General features: G+C 40.8%; 1 protein-coding gene across 1 annotated transcript; it reads right to left on the reverse strand.

The window, feature by feature from the left end:
- Nucleotides 1-370: 370 nt before the first annotated feature.
- On the reverse strand, nucleotides 371-1,400 carry LOC140854228 (uncharacterized). Its single transcript, XM_073249683.1, has one exon. The coding sequence runs from the start codon at nucleotides 1,238-1,240 to the stop codon at nucleotides 707-709; it is 534 nt and encodes a 177-aa protein (XP_073105784.1). The 5' UTR covers nucleotides 1,241-1,400; the 3' UTR covers nucleotides 371-706.
- Nucleotides 1,401-18,157: the final 16,757 nt, after the last annotated feature.

The following is an 18,157-nucleotide window of genomic DNA, read 5'->3' on the forward strand; positions in this document are numbered from 1 at the left end:
TAATGTCAGCAACAATAATATTTTTAAAAGGTGTGCTAACATATAATGGCTCATTTAATTTTTCAGGCACACAATTCAAAGAAGTAGCAAACTTGAGAGATATAAAAGAGTGTGAAGAGCCAGAATCGAATAACACACGAGCATAAATAGAATTGACTGGGATAATACCTGTCACCACTTGATCATTTGCATTGGCCTCCTGCTGGTTTAAAGTAAACACTCGTGCGTTTCCTTTTTATTTTTGATCAACTGGTTTGCTAGATCTAGAGTCATCTCTTTTCTTATTTAGGCAATCACGAGCCATATGTCCTTTTTCACCACATAAGAAGCATGCTCCAATCCTCTTGAGACAAGATCCATTGTGATTTTTTCCACAGTAGGAGCAGGATGAAGATTCTTTCTTCTTATCAGAGTTATTATTTTTAAAATTTTTCTGCTGATCCTTTAGATTTTCTACTGATCTCGGTCTCTTCTTATCTCCTCTTTCTAGTTCTGCTCTTTTCAATTCAGATTCCACTTTCAAAGCTCGCTCCAGTACGTCCTTGTAGTTATTGAAAATATGAGAAGACAGACGGGATCGAATTCCATATCTTAGACCTTGTTCAAATCTGTTAGCTTTACTCCTTTCGAATTCCATAAGTTGGGGGCAGAAGCGGCCTAGCTCATTAAACTTGTTAGCATATTCTAGCACCGTCATATCATCCTTTTACTTTAAGGCTAGAAACTCATTTTCTTTTACCAATCTCATTGTCCCCGAAAAATACTGATCATAAAATATCTCTTTGAATTCTTCCCAAGTGAGCTGATCATCATTATTCCCATAGGCAGCTTTTATTGCAGTCCACCAAAACTCGGCATTTCCTTTTAACATAGGAATGGATAATCGGACCTTCACATTCTCAGGGTATTGCAGGGCATCAAACATCTTTTCCATCTCTCGAATCCATATCTCTGCAGCCATAGGATCAGATCCACCCTCAAATAGTGGTGGGTTGAGCCTTCTGAATCTCTCGTAGTATGACTCCATAGATAATGTCGATCGAGGAGCAGTCTGTGCCTGCTGCTGAATAAGCTGAGCCACCACTTGACATACACCAGTAATGTCTGCCTGTGTGGCCGGTGCGTCAGGAGCCCGCTCAGCTGGTTGACTGTCAACTCCTCGTGACGTCAGTCTTGCTCCTCTTGCTTCTCTTGTTCTAGCAGCCATATTTGCCAAAGTCTCGCCCTCCCTATCGCTCATCGCTTCCTATTCAAATGCCAATCATTATTACGTTATTTTATAACAGAGTTACAGTACAGTTAATAATTTAAGTCAGAGTCTAACTATGCGTAACCTAGCTACTCACTGTTAGGTTTTAAGTTCTATCCTTGATTAAACCTATTGCTCTGATACCATAAAATGTCACGCCCCAAACTCGGGACATAACACGGCCATGCTACCGAGGGATGGACCCACGATAACATGAAGCCAAAATTCATCTTCTTAAATATAATAACAGGTGTATCTCAAATAAATATAATAATAAAGTTCAATTCAATTATTTAATTAAACAAAAACTAGTTCAGAGCATCTAAAACCAGAGATAAAATAATCCAACTCTTAAAATTCATAATGACTACAATCCATAAACATAAACTGAATTCCTAGAGCAAAATTTTTAAACTTGCTTTGCTGATCTCCAAGCCTGGATTCTCTTTCCTTCGATGCTAGCCTTATTTCTCTATATATGAAAGAGAAAACAAAAAGAATATGAGCTACACTAGCTCAGTAAGTAGACTTCCACTTCCTTACCGGATTAAGCATAAGTTTTCTATGATAATGCATCATTTAGCAAATAACAATTATTGCAAAAATAAATATTTCATAGAGCATATAATAAAATAAGTTATAAGCTCATGCATGCATAAATCATGTATATTTCACAATTATGAATCGTAAATCATTTTCATCATGTATTCATGTCATGTTTCAAAACATTGCTCACAGATATTCGTGCTAAGATCACTATTATACCCGTGACAGGGCCATGTTTCTTAATCGACAGAGTGCTTAATTCTTGTGTCAACTTTATACCCGCTGGCAGGGCCATGTTTCATATGGATGCTAGCTCCGGATGTCGACCTTCCCGTAGGGATTCGTTCATAGCCATCTGAGAGCCTTTGAAATCATTATATCTTTTTCTTAAAGCATACATATACATAGATGGAAAAACAATAAAATTCATACTTCATAATCATGCTATTTTCATAAGACATATTCATGAAATCAATGATCGTAATAAAACATGCTTTTTCATATCACATATGCCGATCCTTATTTTATGAAAATTTATGATTTCATCAATATCAATTTTTTGCATAAAAATATGATCATTTAAAATAAATAAGGAGCATAAGATCTACTTATCTCGTTCGTCCTGGACCTTTTAATCTTCCTTAAAAGAATCAGACAGTCCTATTTAAAATATTAAATCATTAATAAATTTCATATTTTTAATAAAATTACATAATATAAAGAAATGACCGATTTGATGATCAGTCCAATAAATCTTTCCCTTCGGCTCTAACCCGATTTAAGGTCATAGGTCTCTAAAAGTGAAGAAGATAGCCTAATAAGGGATTCATAGGATTTCTTGGAGAGAGAAATTTTTTTTTAGAGAGAGAAAGTAGAGAGAGAGAAAGTAGAGAGAGAATGAATCCAATTCTAGAAAGACAAAGATTTTAGAGAGGGATGAGAGAAACTTTCTCTCTTTTTTTTTATTATTTTATATATTTTTCTTTTCTTTTATTTTCTTTTTCTTTTCCTTTTTCTTTTCTTTTTCTTTTTCTTTTCCTTTTTCTTTTCTTTTTCTTTTTCTTTTCCTTTTTCTTTTCTTTTTCTTTTTCTTTTCCTTCCCGTGGCCTTCTTTGGCCGGAACAGGGGACCTAAAGGTCCCCGTTCCCCACGTCGGCCGTTCACGGCCACCCCTTGTCCGACGGTGGCCGGCGGCAAGGGAGGCCTTCCCCCGAGTTCGGAGGGCCTGCACCGGCGGTCGGGGATGACCGTCGGTGCCGGAAAATCGAAAAAAAGAGGAGAGAAAAACAAGGGTTTTCTTTTCCAGCAAAATCCGGCGACCCCGTCGCCGGCAATCGTGCCCACAGGCACGGGAAAGAAGGGAGAGAAGAGAGGGAGAGGAGGAAGATCTTACCACAACCTCCGGTGACCCCCACCGGTGTGAAATCACGGTGAGCACAGGTCGAGGGCCGCGGCTTCAAACGAGAAAATCGGAGAAAAATCTCCGGCAATCGTCGGTGACTGAAAGGTCTACCCATAGAGGAGAGGGGGGGTTCTTATAGAGTTCGTCCTAGGGTCTTTTAATGGTCCTAGGACTCCGATTTTTAATCGGAAACGGGGGAAGAGGAAGACTCCGATCGGGAGTCTTCCTGCTCTATTTTTATTTATTATTTTTTTTTTTTTACAGGGCTTAGTGGGCCGGGCTTTCACACTATTAGTATTACTATCTGAGCTAGGTCTCCACTGCACTCCTATATATATATCTATCTATGGAAATCCTAAGATATTACAGTTTTTATGTTCCTACGAGGTACCTATTTAATTGAGAAGACAGATATAAGGTGAAGACAAAGAGAAAGATATATCTCATTGTTGTGTGTTCTTCTCCCCCAAGGTGCTGCTATAGTAATCATCAATGGTTGATTATGATTTTTAAGGTACATTTCAATTTTAGTTTTGATTTCTTCTATGATTTTGTATTCTAATCTCATACATAGTGTTCAACAAAATTCTCACATATATGCCTCGGAACATAGATATGAATCAAAATAACGGCATCATAGTTAAGATGGATGGATCGAACCCCTTGAGGGAGCCCACAGGCCCCACTCCCCCCATTTTTGTTTTTGTTTTTTCTTTTAATTTATTAGACAAAGAAATTATGCAATCCTTGTGTAAATAGTCCTTTGCACTGGTACAAGAAATCACGGAGCTGCCTAGGAGAAGAGGCATTTGAGTCCAACACAGAGTTACCCAAGTGATCTGGAGTGTAAGAGGCCAGAGCTCGACTCTGTGTGTGTATGTATATTCAGAGAGGCCCAAGTGATCTGGAGTGTAAGAGGACAGAGCTCGACTCTCTCTGTGTATACAAAAGAGACCACGGATGCAGTGATTTCCATGAGAAGGGGATAAATCATGTTATTCTAGGGGGCAGGCTTAGCTATCCATTAAGGAATCGTCCTGCAACTTGATATGGCTGGCCCCAAGCAAAACAATTCATCAATTCCACTGCATGGACCATGGAAATGAATTCCAATGGATGGGTGGAGGGCTTCTACTAGCGCGATGCGTCTTCGTCACAGGCTGATAGCTAGCTTTTCCTGTCCTTCAACTGCACAAGGGGACCGTCCATCTAAGCCATTATGTATCCACGTGTTTTATATGCAAGGTAATAATTATTATATATACACGACAAATCTGACCAATTGTTTTGAAATTGTAGTTCACAGGCGATTTTCTTTGCTACCGATCATGGTTTTTCTAGGCTAATTTTTTTTTTGGTAAGATTTTCTAGGCTAATTATTGAAAACAATTCTGTTAAGGGTGCCAAACAGATGGTAAAATTTTTAGAGTTTGGTATAAAGGACTTAGATTTGAGGCCTGCCTTAAATAGAAGTTCAATTAGAATTACTGCTAATCTAATTGTCAAGAAAAATTATGAATATTTTGTAAAAGAGTAATTTTTTTTAATAATTAGATGTTTGATACATAATATCCGCATATTGCTTCGACATCTTGAGGCAAATAGACTCGCGGACGGCTGGCTAATACCGGGAGACAATAGGCTGTCGTTTTAGACTGGATTTTTGGCTTTCCTCTTACAGGTTTAATTCGTAGTTGTTGTATTTTGATAAAATGGCAGTTCTTCTGGAATACCATGCAATATTATAGTCCAAAGGATGACCTGAGTGTTATTTTAGCAGTCATAATCTGCTACTCGTCAACGAGGGAGATCGTGGTTCAAGGGTTTAGTCTACCCCGAAGATACCATCTCAAAGTAGTATCGACAGTGGGTCCCCTTAAATAATTATATGGGCGCCCTTTTATTCCTCTTTTGAAGGTAAGAGAGAAAGTTAGCAGGAAGAAAAATCAACCAAGCAACAGCGACAGAAGCCTACCCTTGAGTCTATAGGAGAGAAATTCTTTGTGCACCGCAGATGGCATAGAACATATGCACCATCCATAGTGATTGACTCATGCACAGAATCAGAGCAGGATATGCAAAAAAAAAAAAAAAAATTTCGACTCCGTATATGAGTCAATCATCATGAACAATGTGTACAGTTCTGCACCACCTGCCGTGCATAAAAAATTTCTCACCTATAAAATCCCACATTATTGCCTCACCAGTATGTATCAGACTGTGCCCTTGCAGATCTTCATCCAAACCACAAACAAATCACATCAGCACAGCTTTCCTTTTCATGTTGGTTCGCTATATTTATATATATGGCACCAATGATAATGAAAAGCAGGAAGTGGCGTTGCATCATTAGTGGCAGTGGTGACTTGGCTACGATGACAGCAACAAAAAATTAATTAGATAGATGGCTGGTTAGGAGATTAATTTTATTTTAACATGGAGCTTTGTGATATGAATATATAGGTGGTTGACTAACCTAATTTGTGTAAACAAAAGATTGTCGAATGTACATGTAATTAGTTTGTGCCACACAAAAGCATCATGTAACAAGTAATACATTCATCATTTCATCTCCCATGTATTTAAACTATCATTATTATGGGGATACTCTGACTCGACCTTTCTCTTCTCAAATTATAAGCGCGCAAGCATTCATTGATGACTCAACAGGACTCTCTTATACATCAGGAAGAGAAATCAAGGTGAAGTGACTCTGTGTCATTGGTTTTTGATCGACTTCTGGCTCGGAAGCTTACCGATCGGAACCTTACCAACGATAGGAAATGAGATTCGACGACCGACAGACCATCACAAAAGGAAAGATAACCCTCTTAAGTCTCGGATGGTTTTCTTAAAACATGGGTACATGAGTTAATATCATGCAATTAATGCCCATAACCCACCACCCATATTTCTAATGAACAAGAACATTGATTCTCTACTATCGTTATCGAATTTGGGGTGTAATGTTCAACTGATCCTCCCATATAAAGGGGGGCATAGGAGACCCTTAGATAAATTCTACTCTAAAGAAAGAACATCCTATACTCTTGCTTTCTTTTTCTTTTTTTTACTATTCTCAAGCTCCAGCTAATTTAAGTATCGAAGGGTCCCCCACCGGAGAATCTCTGGCGAGAGTGAATTTGTTTTGCAAATTCTCCAAGGAGTCCTAGTCCTTAGATTGAGACCCATCTTCCAGGTCGGGACGAGTCCAACCACTGACCCCACACTTTGAACCGGAGTCTTGCAACAACAATTTAGAACTAGAGGAAGGGTCTAAGCCAGCTCGTAGAGGAAAGAGAAAATGACAAGAACAAGAGCGCACAACTCTGCCACCTTCCATCAACAGTCATCCGGCGGCAAACAAGGTGGCACTACCCAAGTATCCACAGTCATGCAACCTCCTATCATAGCGGATCTGCAACAATTCAATGCCCTAGTCCAATAGATCCAGGCATTGACCAATGTTGTATAGTGGCTACAATAGGTGACCGAGAGATAGCAGCTCCAGGAGCTAATTCCTCAGGTGACTCCTAGGCACAGCCACCGTTCTCATCCCAAGAGCCCGAAACCAGCCCCCAGTGAACCCATCACTCTGCTCCTACTTTCCTTCAGTCACCTTCCCATCAAGGCTCGAGGAGGGAAGACCGACATCGATGAGGTGTAGAATGGATTATTCACCATGGTCCAAAAGATCCCATCGAGAAGAAGATTTCAAACAAAAGGTTCGAGAGATTGAGCATCGCCTCAGTGAGGTGTAGAATGAAAGCTAGAAGAATGATAATAGCCTCAATTTCAATTCTCGGCTCCTGTTTCATACTAAAAGAACCGATTTTGAGTCAATTCAAAATACCTCAGATAGGGCCGTACGGTGGCTTTTCAGACCCTCTCGATCATTTGGAGGGCTATAAGGCCCTCATGATGCTCCAAGATATTTTAGATGCCCTTCTCTGTCTCATCTTTCCAGCAACACTTAAGAAGTTGGCAAAGGTATGGTATTTAGGACTCCAGTAGAAGTCCATCCATTCATTTGAACAACTCTGTCCATCTATTTATTTGAACAACTCTAGAGGCTGTTTGTCATCCACTTTGGCGATAACCAAGCTCAGTTGAAGAATACAGATAGCCTCTTCTCAATCTAGTAAAAAGAGGGTGAGTCACTATATAGCTACATTGCACACTTCAATGCCATTATGCTTGAAGTGCATATTTCAACGAATCAGTGGTAACGTCGGTGCTCAAGCAAGGATTGCAGAATGAGCATCTTATATTCTCCCTTAACAAAATATTTTTGAGGGATTATGCTGACTTGCTGGTGCGAGCTCGAAAGTATGCACAGGCAGAAGAAGTTTGGGCTGTGCAGAAGTAGACCAAGGAAAAAAAGATCTCTAACAAGAAGCGAGGTCGGGAGGAACCTTGTATGGCCTAGGCGGAAGGAGAGTCCTCTCGACCACTAAAGAACTCCAAGTCGAGGAGCCCACCTCGGTGATTCAATAACTACACCCCCTGTCTGCTCCTCTGCTTCAAATCTTGATAGAAATTGAGGGTCGAGAATATCTTTACCGATCTTAACCAACAAAGGTCCCATCAATAAGGAGGAGCAGAAGATGTACTGTCACTTCTATCATGACCATGGTCATGAAACCAAAGACTACCTCCAATTCAAGGATGAGATTGAAGCTCTAATCCGAAGAGACTACCTCGGCAAGTATATTCGAAGTAACAGGGTCGTGCATCCGAACAGCCATCTCAGCACCGGCCCAATGAGAAGAACAACAATAATTGATCCATGATCAGTGTCATCAATATGATCTCCGACTTCACAGACGGCAGGGATCAAAAGATTGAGTAGAAGAGGCAAAGAGACAGCACATGGGGGATGTTGTTTCTTTCTCCACTAATAATCTTTGAAGAGTTCAAACTCTTTATAATAATGCTATCATCGTATCAATGATGATAGTAAATTATGATATAAAAAAAAATTAATTAATAATGAAAGCTTGATTGATGTATTGTTTTATGATACCTTCATATGAATAAAAGTTCTTGCTGACTAAGAAAGGTTAATACTCCTATGGTCGGATTTTTTGGAGACTCCATAGTTGTAGAAGGAGAGATAACCCTACTAGTAATCACCAAATAAGAGCCTCAAAGCAAGACCATGCAACTCACATTCCTTATTGTCTGGGTCCCCTCCGCTTATAATGCGGTCCTTGGATGGCCCAAATTAAATGCCTTGCGAGCTATAGTCTCCACATACTACTTGCTTGTGAGGTTTTCGACTAAAAAAGGGTTCAGAGAAGTTCAAGTAGACCAAATCCTTATCCAACAGTATTTTTTGGCGACCATAAAGGGCAAACGGTTAGCAAAAACTCTATCAATTGAAGATCATGGGGAGGATTCAAAAGAAGCTCGAAGTAAGCCGGTTGAGCAACTTGTGGTAGTTCCATTTGGGGATGATTTGAGCAGAACTATTCAGCTTAGAGAGCAGCTGATGCTGGACTTTTGGGATTAGCTGATGGTATTTCTACAAGCCAATAAAGACATCTTTGCCTAGTCAGCATCCAATACGCCAGGTATACCTTTGACATCATTATTCATGGGTTGCATGTGGATCTGAACCATTGTCCAGCTCGATAAAAGAGGAGCTTTGCCTCAAAGTGATAACGAGTAATTAAGGAGGAAGTCAACAAAGTCCTAATGATGAGATTCATCCAAGAAGCCCATCATCCAGAGTAGATTGCCAACATCATCATGGCGAAGAAGGTGAATGGTAAGGGAAGGATCTATATCAACTATACCAACCTCAATAAAACATGCCCGAAGGATCACTTTCTGCTCCTGAGGATTGATCGACTCATAGACACAACCTCAAGACATCAGCTCCTAAGCTTCATGGATGCTTTCTCAGGCTACAACTAGATTCAAATGGTACCCGAGGATGAGGTGAAGACTACACTTATAACTAAGAAAGGTTTGTACTATTATAACATGATGCTTTTTTAATTGAAAAATGTAAAAGCTATATATCAGTGCCTTATCAACAAGGTGTTCAAATAGCAGATCAGGCGTAATATAGAAGTCTATATCGATGACATACTGATCAAAAGTACTAAGGCTAATCAGCATATAGTCGATCTTGAGCAAGCCTTCGATGAGCTAAGATAAAATCAAATGAAACTCAACCCCAACAAGTGTGCCTTCAACATGATCTTGTGTAAATTCCTAAGATTCATGGTGACCCACATGGGATCGTAGCAAATCCAAAGAATTTGAGCACTTGTGGAGATAAAGCATCCAAGAACAAAGTGCTCAATCATGTGGGTGCTCTCGATCATTTCATTTCAAGGTCAGCTGAGAAATGCTTTCTATTTTTTAAAATACTCAGATAAATAAAGAACTTTGAGAGATCGAAGGAGTGTCGAGTAGCATTCGAAAAGCTCAAGCAATATCCTAGATCACCCCTACTGCTCTCTAAGCTGACGATTGGTGAGGAATTATATTTATATTTATTGGTCTCACCTGTTGCTATCAGTTCGGTGTTCATTCGAGAGGATGCTAGGGGCCAAAGGTCTATCTATTATACTAGTAAGATCCTTCAAGATGCAAAAATGAGGTACTCAAGAGCCAAGAAGATGACCTATGCGCTCGTTACCTCCACACAATCGCTCTAACCATACTGTTGGTGCATGTGTGGTGCTCCCAAGCCTTGGGAGGCCAGGAGAGGAGCCATGGGCTTAGCTCCAAGATTCTAGGACTGGTTTGGCTCCTAGGGGTTTGATCCTAGGATGGAGATTCAGCCCTCCATGGTCATAAGGCCCTGGTTTGTGGGACTCATGGGGGCTAATCCAAGTATGGACTAGGTTTGGATCCATGGGATTGAGTGTATGATTAGACCATAGGTGTATTTGGATTTGGATGAGTGCATTCGGATTGGATTAGCCTAGAAAGTTTTGGGCTAGGATTTTGGTCCATGTATATGGATATATATATATATATGTACATTGTAACCCTAATTTGATAAGAAATTAACAGAGACTCTTTCTCTCTAACCTCTCCCTCTCTCTTTGGTCTTCGTACGCCACCCAAGGAGGCAGCCAAAGGGGCTTCACACTAGGAGGAAGGGGGGTGCCTCCCTCAAACCCTAGTGCCTAGGGTTTTAGAGGGGGCGCCCCATCATGTGGGTGCCTCCTTTGTGTGGCCGGCCAAGATCCCATCTCCCAGATCTCCATGCCCCCTCTTCTCTACTAGTTGGGAGATTGAATAAGGATGCTTTCAGATCTGGAATGGGTAATTTTAGATATGGTATCGATAGGATTCAAGGAGAGGAAGAACAAGGTGAAGACGGGCAAAGGCTGCAGTTTTGTAAAAGCCTGAGGGTCTCTTTCTCTTGTGCGGTATAGCTCCAGTTGTTGGATGCTCTAATTATTTAATTTTTAGGAGGATGATCAGGTGATCTCATGGAGAGGCTTGGGCTCTGATTTGGCTCAGATCAGAGGTATGTAGGGGTCAAGATGGAGCGCACAAGATAAAGGCTATAGTATAGAGATGCTGCCATGGAATTCTAGTCCAACAAAGACTCCTCCTCATCAATGATTTCTATCTAGATCTGATAGCCTCAAGGTATCACCTTCCTAGTCCTATTTCTTAGGGCCTTAGAGTGGAAGATTAGATCTAGAGGTGCATCCCAAGTCCCTGAAAGCAAAGGGGGACACAAACTAGATCATTGCGCAGGGTTCAAGGTGTGCAGCAATGTAGGGCATGAAGTTTGCTAACCCTAAAGAGTCCAGATTGCCATGGACTCTTATAGAGGGCTTTGTCGCAGGTCTCTTCAGGTTTATGTAGGTGCACGATAGTTCTAACAATTGGTATCAAAGCCTGGTGAATCATGGAAGCGAGGAAGAAGTCACACAGGATGAAACTAGAAATCTACTGCAGAGGATCCTGAACATCCTCATATTCATGGGGCTATTTCTAAACACCCAAGTTTCAGATATTTTAGGCATTAAAATAGTAAGTTCTTGAGCTAACCATGTATCTACTATTTTAATTACGGGTCGATTTAATCTTGAGAGAATTAGGAGGAGGCATCAACAGGAGACTGTTTGCTGAAATCTGTACACCTATTTCATGGTATGCCTCAGATCCATCTTTATTTTTGCTGTGGTTTGGCCAACCAAGAGTAGCGGGTTGAAGGTGAAGGTGGAGAAGTTTAATAGAAAAGAAAGTTTTTCGAGGTGGATGGTTTGGGTGGTAGTTTTTTGGTCTAACTTCGATTGGATCCGGCCTTGGAGGAAGAAAGACTAGAGGGTATGATGGTTAAGTGATAGGATTCTCTTGGAAAGATGGGTAGCAGCGGGCTATACGATGGATGAGGAGTGATTGATAGGTTTGGCATACTAGAGGAGAGGTTTCTCAAGGGGTAATAATCAAGGTGTAGCTGAAGAAATGACTATATAGCCTTCGAATGCAGGAAGGCAGAAAAGTAGTTGGGATGCATTCAGCGGTTCGACCAAAGCATGAATTTGCAGAGCCTTAAGATGATGGAGATAGATGATCCACAGAGTGTCATAGCTGGTCCAGAAGAGGAAAAGATCCTCTAGTAGTTTCGTAGGGATCCACAGAGTACAGAAGGTCCAAAACAGCAGCTACGATAGTGGAGGTTCAGCAGGAGGTCCAGCAAGGCAGCACTGGGCAGCTGATCTCAAATCAGATTTTATCTTCTGTAAAGGCATCAGGAGGAGTTGCTCTTTAAGTGGAGCATTGGCCAGAGGTGCCTCTATAGATGGAGGATGGTTTGGCATAGATTTAGAGCCAAGAGATGCAGGGATAGGAGCTGATTCCAGCACCAGCGGTGGTGATGCACAACATGGTTCTATGCCGGATGTGCGGCAATCAGAGAGCTGTGGCTCTAGAGAGATCATGTTAGATAGTTCATTGCAGCAAGAGAGAATTCAAATATCTATTAGGAGACTGAGGTGAGCCTCAGAATGAGATAGGTGGGTTTGAGCTTGAATAGAATTTGAGCTGCAGTCCCTTCAAACGAAGCTGAAGCGACAGTTGATGCAGGTGCAGAAGAGGAAGATGCCAACAGAACACAGGAGGGTGCTTGGATACAAGTAAGAATCTTCAGCCCAGGTGGAGGTGGTTGTCTCAGAGGCCTCTAAGGGAGCTCCAGGGCAGAAGGGTTTGGCATCGATGATGGAGGTTGCACAAGGAGTTGTCAGGGCGCGCAGCGGCAGCAGAATCGTATAGACGGATCATGCGAAGCTTTACCAAGGGTTGGGGGCACCAAGATAAAAATTGTTGGTGCATGTTTGATGCTCCCAAGCCTTGGGAGGTCAGGAGAGAAGCCATGAGCTTGGCTCTAGGATTCTAGAACTAGTTTGGGCCCTAAGACTAGCATCAGTTTGGTCCTAAGGTGGAGGTTCAGCCCTTCATGGTCATGAGGCCTTGGTTTAAAGGACTCATAGGAGCTAATCCAAGTATAGACCAGGTTTGGATCCATAGGGTTTAGTGCATGATCAGACCATGAGTGTATATAGGTTTGGGTGAGTGCATTCGAATTGGATTAGCTTAGGGAGTTTTGGGCTAGGATTTTGGTCCATGTATATGGATATATATATATATATATATATATATATATATATATATATATATATATATATATATATATATATATATATATATATATATATATATATATGTACATTGTAACCCTAATTTGATAAGAAATTAAAAGAGACTCTTTCTTCCTAACCTCTTCCTCTCTCTCTAATCTTCGAACACCGCCCATGGAGGCAGCCAAAGGGGCTTCACACTAGGAGGAAGGGGGTGCCTCCCTCAAACCCCTAGCATCTAGGGTTTTGGAGAGGGTGCACCATCATGTGGGCGCCTCCTTTGTGTGCCCACCCAAAATCCCATCTCCCAGGTCTCCACATCCCCTCTTCTCTACTGGTTGGGGACTTGAAGAATGATATTTTTAGATCTAGAATGGAAGATTTCAGATCTCGTATCGACATGGTGTAGGGAGAGGAAGAACAAGGTGAAGACGGGTAAAGGCTACAGTTTTGCAGAAGACTGCAGAGTCTCTCTCTCTTGTGTGGTACAACTCCAGTTGTTGGATGCTCCAATATTTTAATTTCTAGGAAGATGATCGGGTAATCTCTTGGGAAGGTTTGGGCTCTGATTTGGTTCAGATCAGAGGTGTGTAGGGGCCAAGATGGAACGCACAAGGTAAAAACTGTGGTATGAAGATGCTACCATAGAGTTCTAGTCCAGCAAGAACTCCTCCTCATCAATGGTTCAGGTCTAGATCTGATAGCCCCAAGGTATTACGTTCCTAGCCCTGATTCTTAGGGCTTTGAAAGTAAAAGATCAGATCTAGAGGTACGTACCAGGTCTCTGAAAGCAATGGGGGACACAAACTAGGTCGCTGCGTAGGGTTCAAGGTACGCAGTGATCTAGAGCATGAAGTTTGCTAATCCTAAAGAGTCCAGATTGTCATGGACTCTTGTAGAGGATTTTGTCGCAGGATCCATGTAGGTGCACGGTGGTCCTAACACATTCTTCCAAGCCCACTCGATGATCATATTGATGGACTAGCTCTTGAAGGAAATTCTTCAAAGGCTTTACACTTTTGAGCGAATGGCAAAATGGACAATCGAGCTTGGAGAATTCAACGTTAGCTACCACCCCCGACCTATGATCAAAGTCTAAGTCTTGACTAACTTCCTCATGGAATGCACTATTCCAAATGAGGAATCGACTTCGACACTATTAGGGAAGATAGAACCTCCTCATTGGATCCTTCATGTGGATGGAACCTCAAACTCTCAAGGATGTGGAGCCGAGCTCATTTTTGCAAGCCCAAATGGTACTGTGATGGAGTATGCACTTCGATTTGATTTTGATGCTTCCAACAAGGAGGCCGAATATAAAGCATTGATTGTTGGCCTCACCATTGCCAAAAAGCTTGGGATAAAAACCCCAAAGGTCTTTACCGACTCATAATTTGTCGTTGGACAAATCGAAGGAGCATACGAGACTCAAGAACTAATGAATAGCTCGATACTTGGAAAAGCTCATAGAACTCTAGATGGCTTTTCAAATTTTGGAGGTATAATAAATACCATGCAAGATCAAACAATGCTTGAGCGAACATGTTGTCTCACCTCACCTCTTCAGGATGTGAGGAAAAACTTGCCGTCTTATAAGTTGGTCATGAACCAAGCTGGATGGACCCTCTGGTCCGCTATCTCTATGATGGCATTCTATCGGCCAATCCAATTACGGCTCGAAAAATCAAGCATCAAGCCCCTTGGTATGTCTACTTAGAAGGGAGACTTTATTAAAAATCATTCTCACTATCTTTACTTCAGTGTCTGCAGCCAATCGAGGTTGATTATGTACTTTAAAAAGTCTATGAAAGAATCTGTAGCAATCACTTGAGGGACAGGTCATTGACCTACAAAGTAATTCGATGAGAATATTATTGGTCTATCCTATAGTAGGATGCAACCAACCTCATCAAGAAATATGATCAATGTCAGAAGTACATCAAGACCCAATGAAGGCCGATGACCGACCTTGCACCAATCATCACTTAGTAGCCCTTTGTTACATAGGAAATTAATATCCTTAGAATGTTCCCACAAGCAACTAGTCAGAGGAAATTGTTAATTGTTGTGATTGATTATTTGCTGAGCCCTAACTTAAATTATAGAGAAAAAGGTCTAAGACTTCATCTGAAAGTCCATTAATGCCGGTTCGGTCTGTCCCAAGCCATCATCACTGATGATGGACGGTAGCTTGATAATTCAAAGTTCAAAGTATTCTGCTTGAAACTTCATATCGACCATAAGCTCACTTCTATTAGTCATCAATAGTTTAATGGGAAAGCCGAGGCAACAAATTGCATGATTCTATAGGGGTTGAAGTCAAGGCTCGATCGAGCCAAAGGACTCTAGGCTGAGGAGGTCTATAGTGTACTCTAAACTTATCGGATAACTCCTCGGATCCCTACTAGAGAAGCACCATTCAACCTCGCCTTGGTGCTGAAGCAATCACCCCTATTGAGATCAGAATACTGATGATCAGGATGGGGTATTATGACAAGCAGAAAAATCCGAATCTACTCCAAATGAACTTAGACATGCTAGAAGTAATCAGAGAACGAGCTTGGATTATGATGGTATCGTATCAGCAACAAGTAGCTAGCTATTACAATGCATGAGTCAAGTCAAAGATATCCCAATTAGGAGACCTCATCCTCTGCCAAGCTGAGGTGTCTAAACCTACAGAGCAGGACAAACTAGCTACGAACTGAGAGGGGACCTATAAAATTGCTAAAGTCATCAAATCTGAGGCTTATAAAATTGAAGGCCTCGACGGAAGGCCTCGAAGGAACCTCTATTCCTTAGACATAGAATACTAAGAATTTGAGAATTTATTATCAGTAAGTTGTATGTCTGTTGATTACATCAATAGAAGTATACTCTTTAAGCTTTGATACAAGTTTCTCATTAAAGTGACTACATAAAAACTTAACTAATGTCAATTATAGCCAACCATAAATGGAAGTGTCGAAAACAACCGAAGACATCCCAAGCATGCACTCAAGACAATCAAGCTGAACTTCAATCCTTGGGGTGAGATGGTCCGATATAATCTAATCTGAGATATCCAGGGCTCGATCTGACCCTGATGACTAGGTCGAATAGGTCTTGGAGATATTTGGCTATGGCTAAGACCTCCAAGTCAATGATCAGCAAAGCATTGATCATAGGAAGATATCCTAATCCAAGTTAGAACCTCCATAAAAATCTTTGTCGGGATCTTTCCGACCACACAATGATTGGTCAGATGAAGATGATGATAATGACTTGGCAAAATTTATTGCTATTGATCAACTTCGAACAAAAATTCTCATCGAGATCTTTCCGACCACATCATGATTGGTCAGTTGAAGATGACGATAATGACTTGACAAATTTATTGCCAAGGATCAACTTTAGAACAACTTCAGACTTAAGTTTGAGCTGAGGATTTCTACTTTGTAACTAGCTTGGTTAACCGACTGAGCCAGCAAGCATCTAGTCAAACTAATATCCGACCCTAACAGTTAGACAGACATCTGACCCCAAAGGCTAAGAATAGTCAACCAACAAACACAATGGAACATAATGAATAGAAATTCTTTTCACTGCATTGAGGAAATTTCATTACATAAAATTTATTACAAATAAAAGAAAAGCAAAGTACAACCAATCAAGATCCTCGATAATGGGCTTGGTGATAGGTTTGGCAGCTTGCTTGGCAGGAGCCTTGGTAATGTCCTCGACGGCATACTCGACAATAGGCTCATCTTTGTCATTGCTATTCTCAGGCTTAAGATGATTCAGATCAACCTTAGGAGCCAAACCACCTTCCACCTATACACTTCGATGGCCCCATGCTCGATGGTGACGAAGCCCTCCAAGGCTTCAACCTTCTCTCGAGCAGTCAGGAGCTCAAACCTGACCCGAGAGGCTTCCTCTTCAGCTGCCTTCCTTTCCTCCTTAGTGGCCTATTTTGCCTTCTCAGCAAAAGCAAACTATGGAGTCACCACTCCACACCCTCTTCACTAAAGTAATGAACCCCTCTTCAATCTCAAATGAGAAGGGGCCCACCTCGGACCTCACTAACCTAGTTAGCACCACACGGGGATAGTGGCAATGAATCTGGATGAAGTAGAGATGGAGTCCATCTGGCAGGTGGAGACAGAGCTCGGGTTGGCTCTTGAGTCATTAGTGGAGAGGACTGTAATAGCATGGCAACCATGGGTTCATCCTTAATCTCCATCGGATCAGTGCTTGATGTCCCTGTGGATGGTGCAGGGGTGGGGACAAGAGTCCTCGGCTAGGACTTCTTTTGCTTCTTACTCAACCCCCACCCCCCCCAAACCTGAGGAAACTGACTTCCTCTTGAGTGCCAACTCGATGGACTCAAGAGTAGGCCTCACGTGGCAAAATCAAAGAAAAGATAGTTAGCTCAATTTTCAATGATAAGAAGAAAAATTTTTCAAGTTAAAGGAAAATGTCAACCATACCTCACGACAATGCTAGACTAATATCAATACATAGAGATTCTGCTCAGTCACCAACTCTTTTAGCTCCAGTACCTCGATATCAAATAGACTCTATATCACACCTCCAACCCAAGATTTAGAGCCGAGGGTCATGAAAACTGCTGCATACTCATGAAAAACTCTCTCTACAAGCATGCAAGACATTCCATATAAGATATCATGTAATAAAAAAAATTAATAATAAATTAATTTCAAAATTTAACTCATTAAAATCAACTTTAAGCTCTCACAAAGTTTCAACAATATTCAGAAGATCTTACATCAATTAAACCTCAAATGACTTGTAAGAACATAATAATAAATCTATGTCGTCGAGTCTCACTTCTAACTCACTCCCAAAGCAATACCCATGTCTACAATTAAAAATCTGGATCAAAAAATAAAGGAGAGATATGAGCTCAATAGCTCAGTAAGTAATGAATATCTCAACTAAATATCTCAGATATAGTCAAAAAATATAATATTCAAAAATAAAAGCCATAAATAATATAAAATATATTTCATACTAATTTAATACAAATCAAATCCTTTCAAATATTCATATATATATACATAATCATAAATCTAATTTGAAATAAAGCATATATAACTCAACAATCTTAACTACGATTATACTTATCACTGTGATAGGATCCAAAATAGAGTACCAACATATAACCCCCATTAGTAGGGTCCAAAAATTAAGGCACAACTTCTATTGGTAGGATCCAAAAATCAACTTGTAACCCCCATTGGCAAGGCCCAAAAACTAACATATAACCTCCATTGGTAGGATCTAGAATATAGTTAGACTGAGAGCATAGATCCGATCTGTATCAAATTATTTTTATAA

This window comes from Elaeis guineensis, chromosome 16, assembly GCF_000442705.2.
Source record: "Elaeis guineensis isolate ETL-2024a chromosome 16, EG11, whole genome shotgun sequence".
Taxonomy (NCBI): domain Eukaryota; kingdom Viridiplantae; phylum Streptophyta; class Magnoliopsida; order Arecales; family Arecaceae; genus Elaeis; species Elaeis guineensis.

Coding starts and splice junctions, on each gene's coding strand:
- LOC140854228 (XM_073249683.1), bottom strand. CDS start 1,240: ATGAGCGATAGGGAGGGCGAGACTTTGGCAAATATGGCTGCTAGAACA.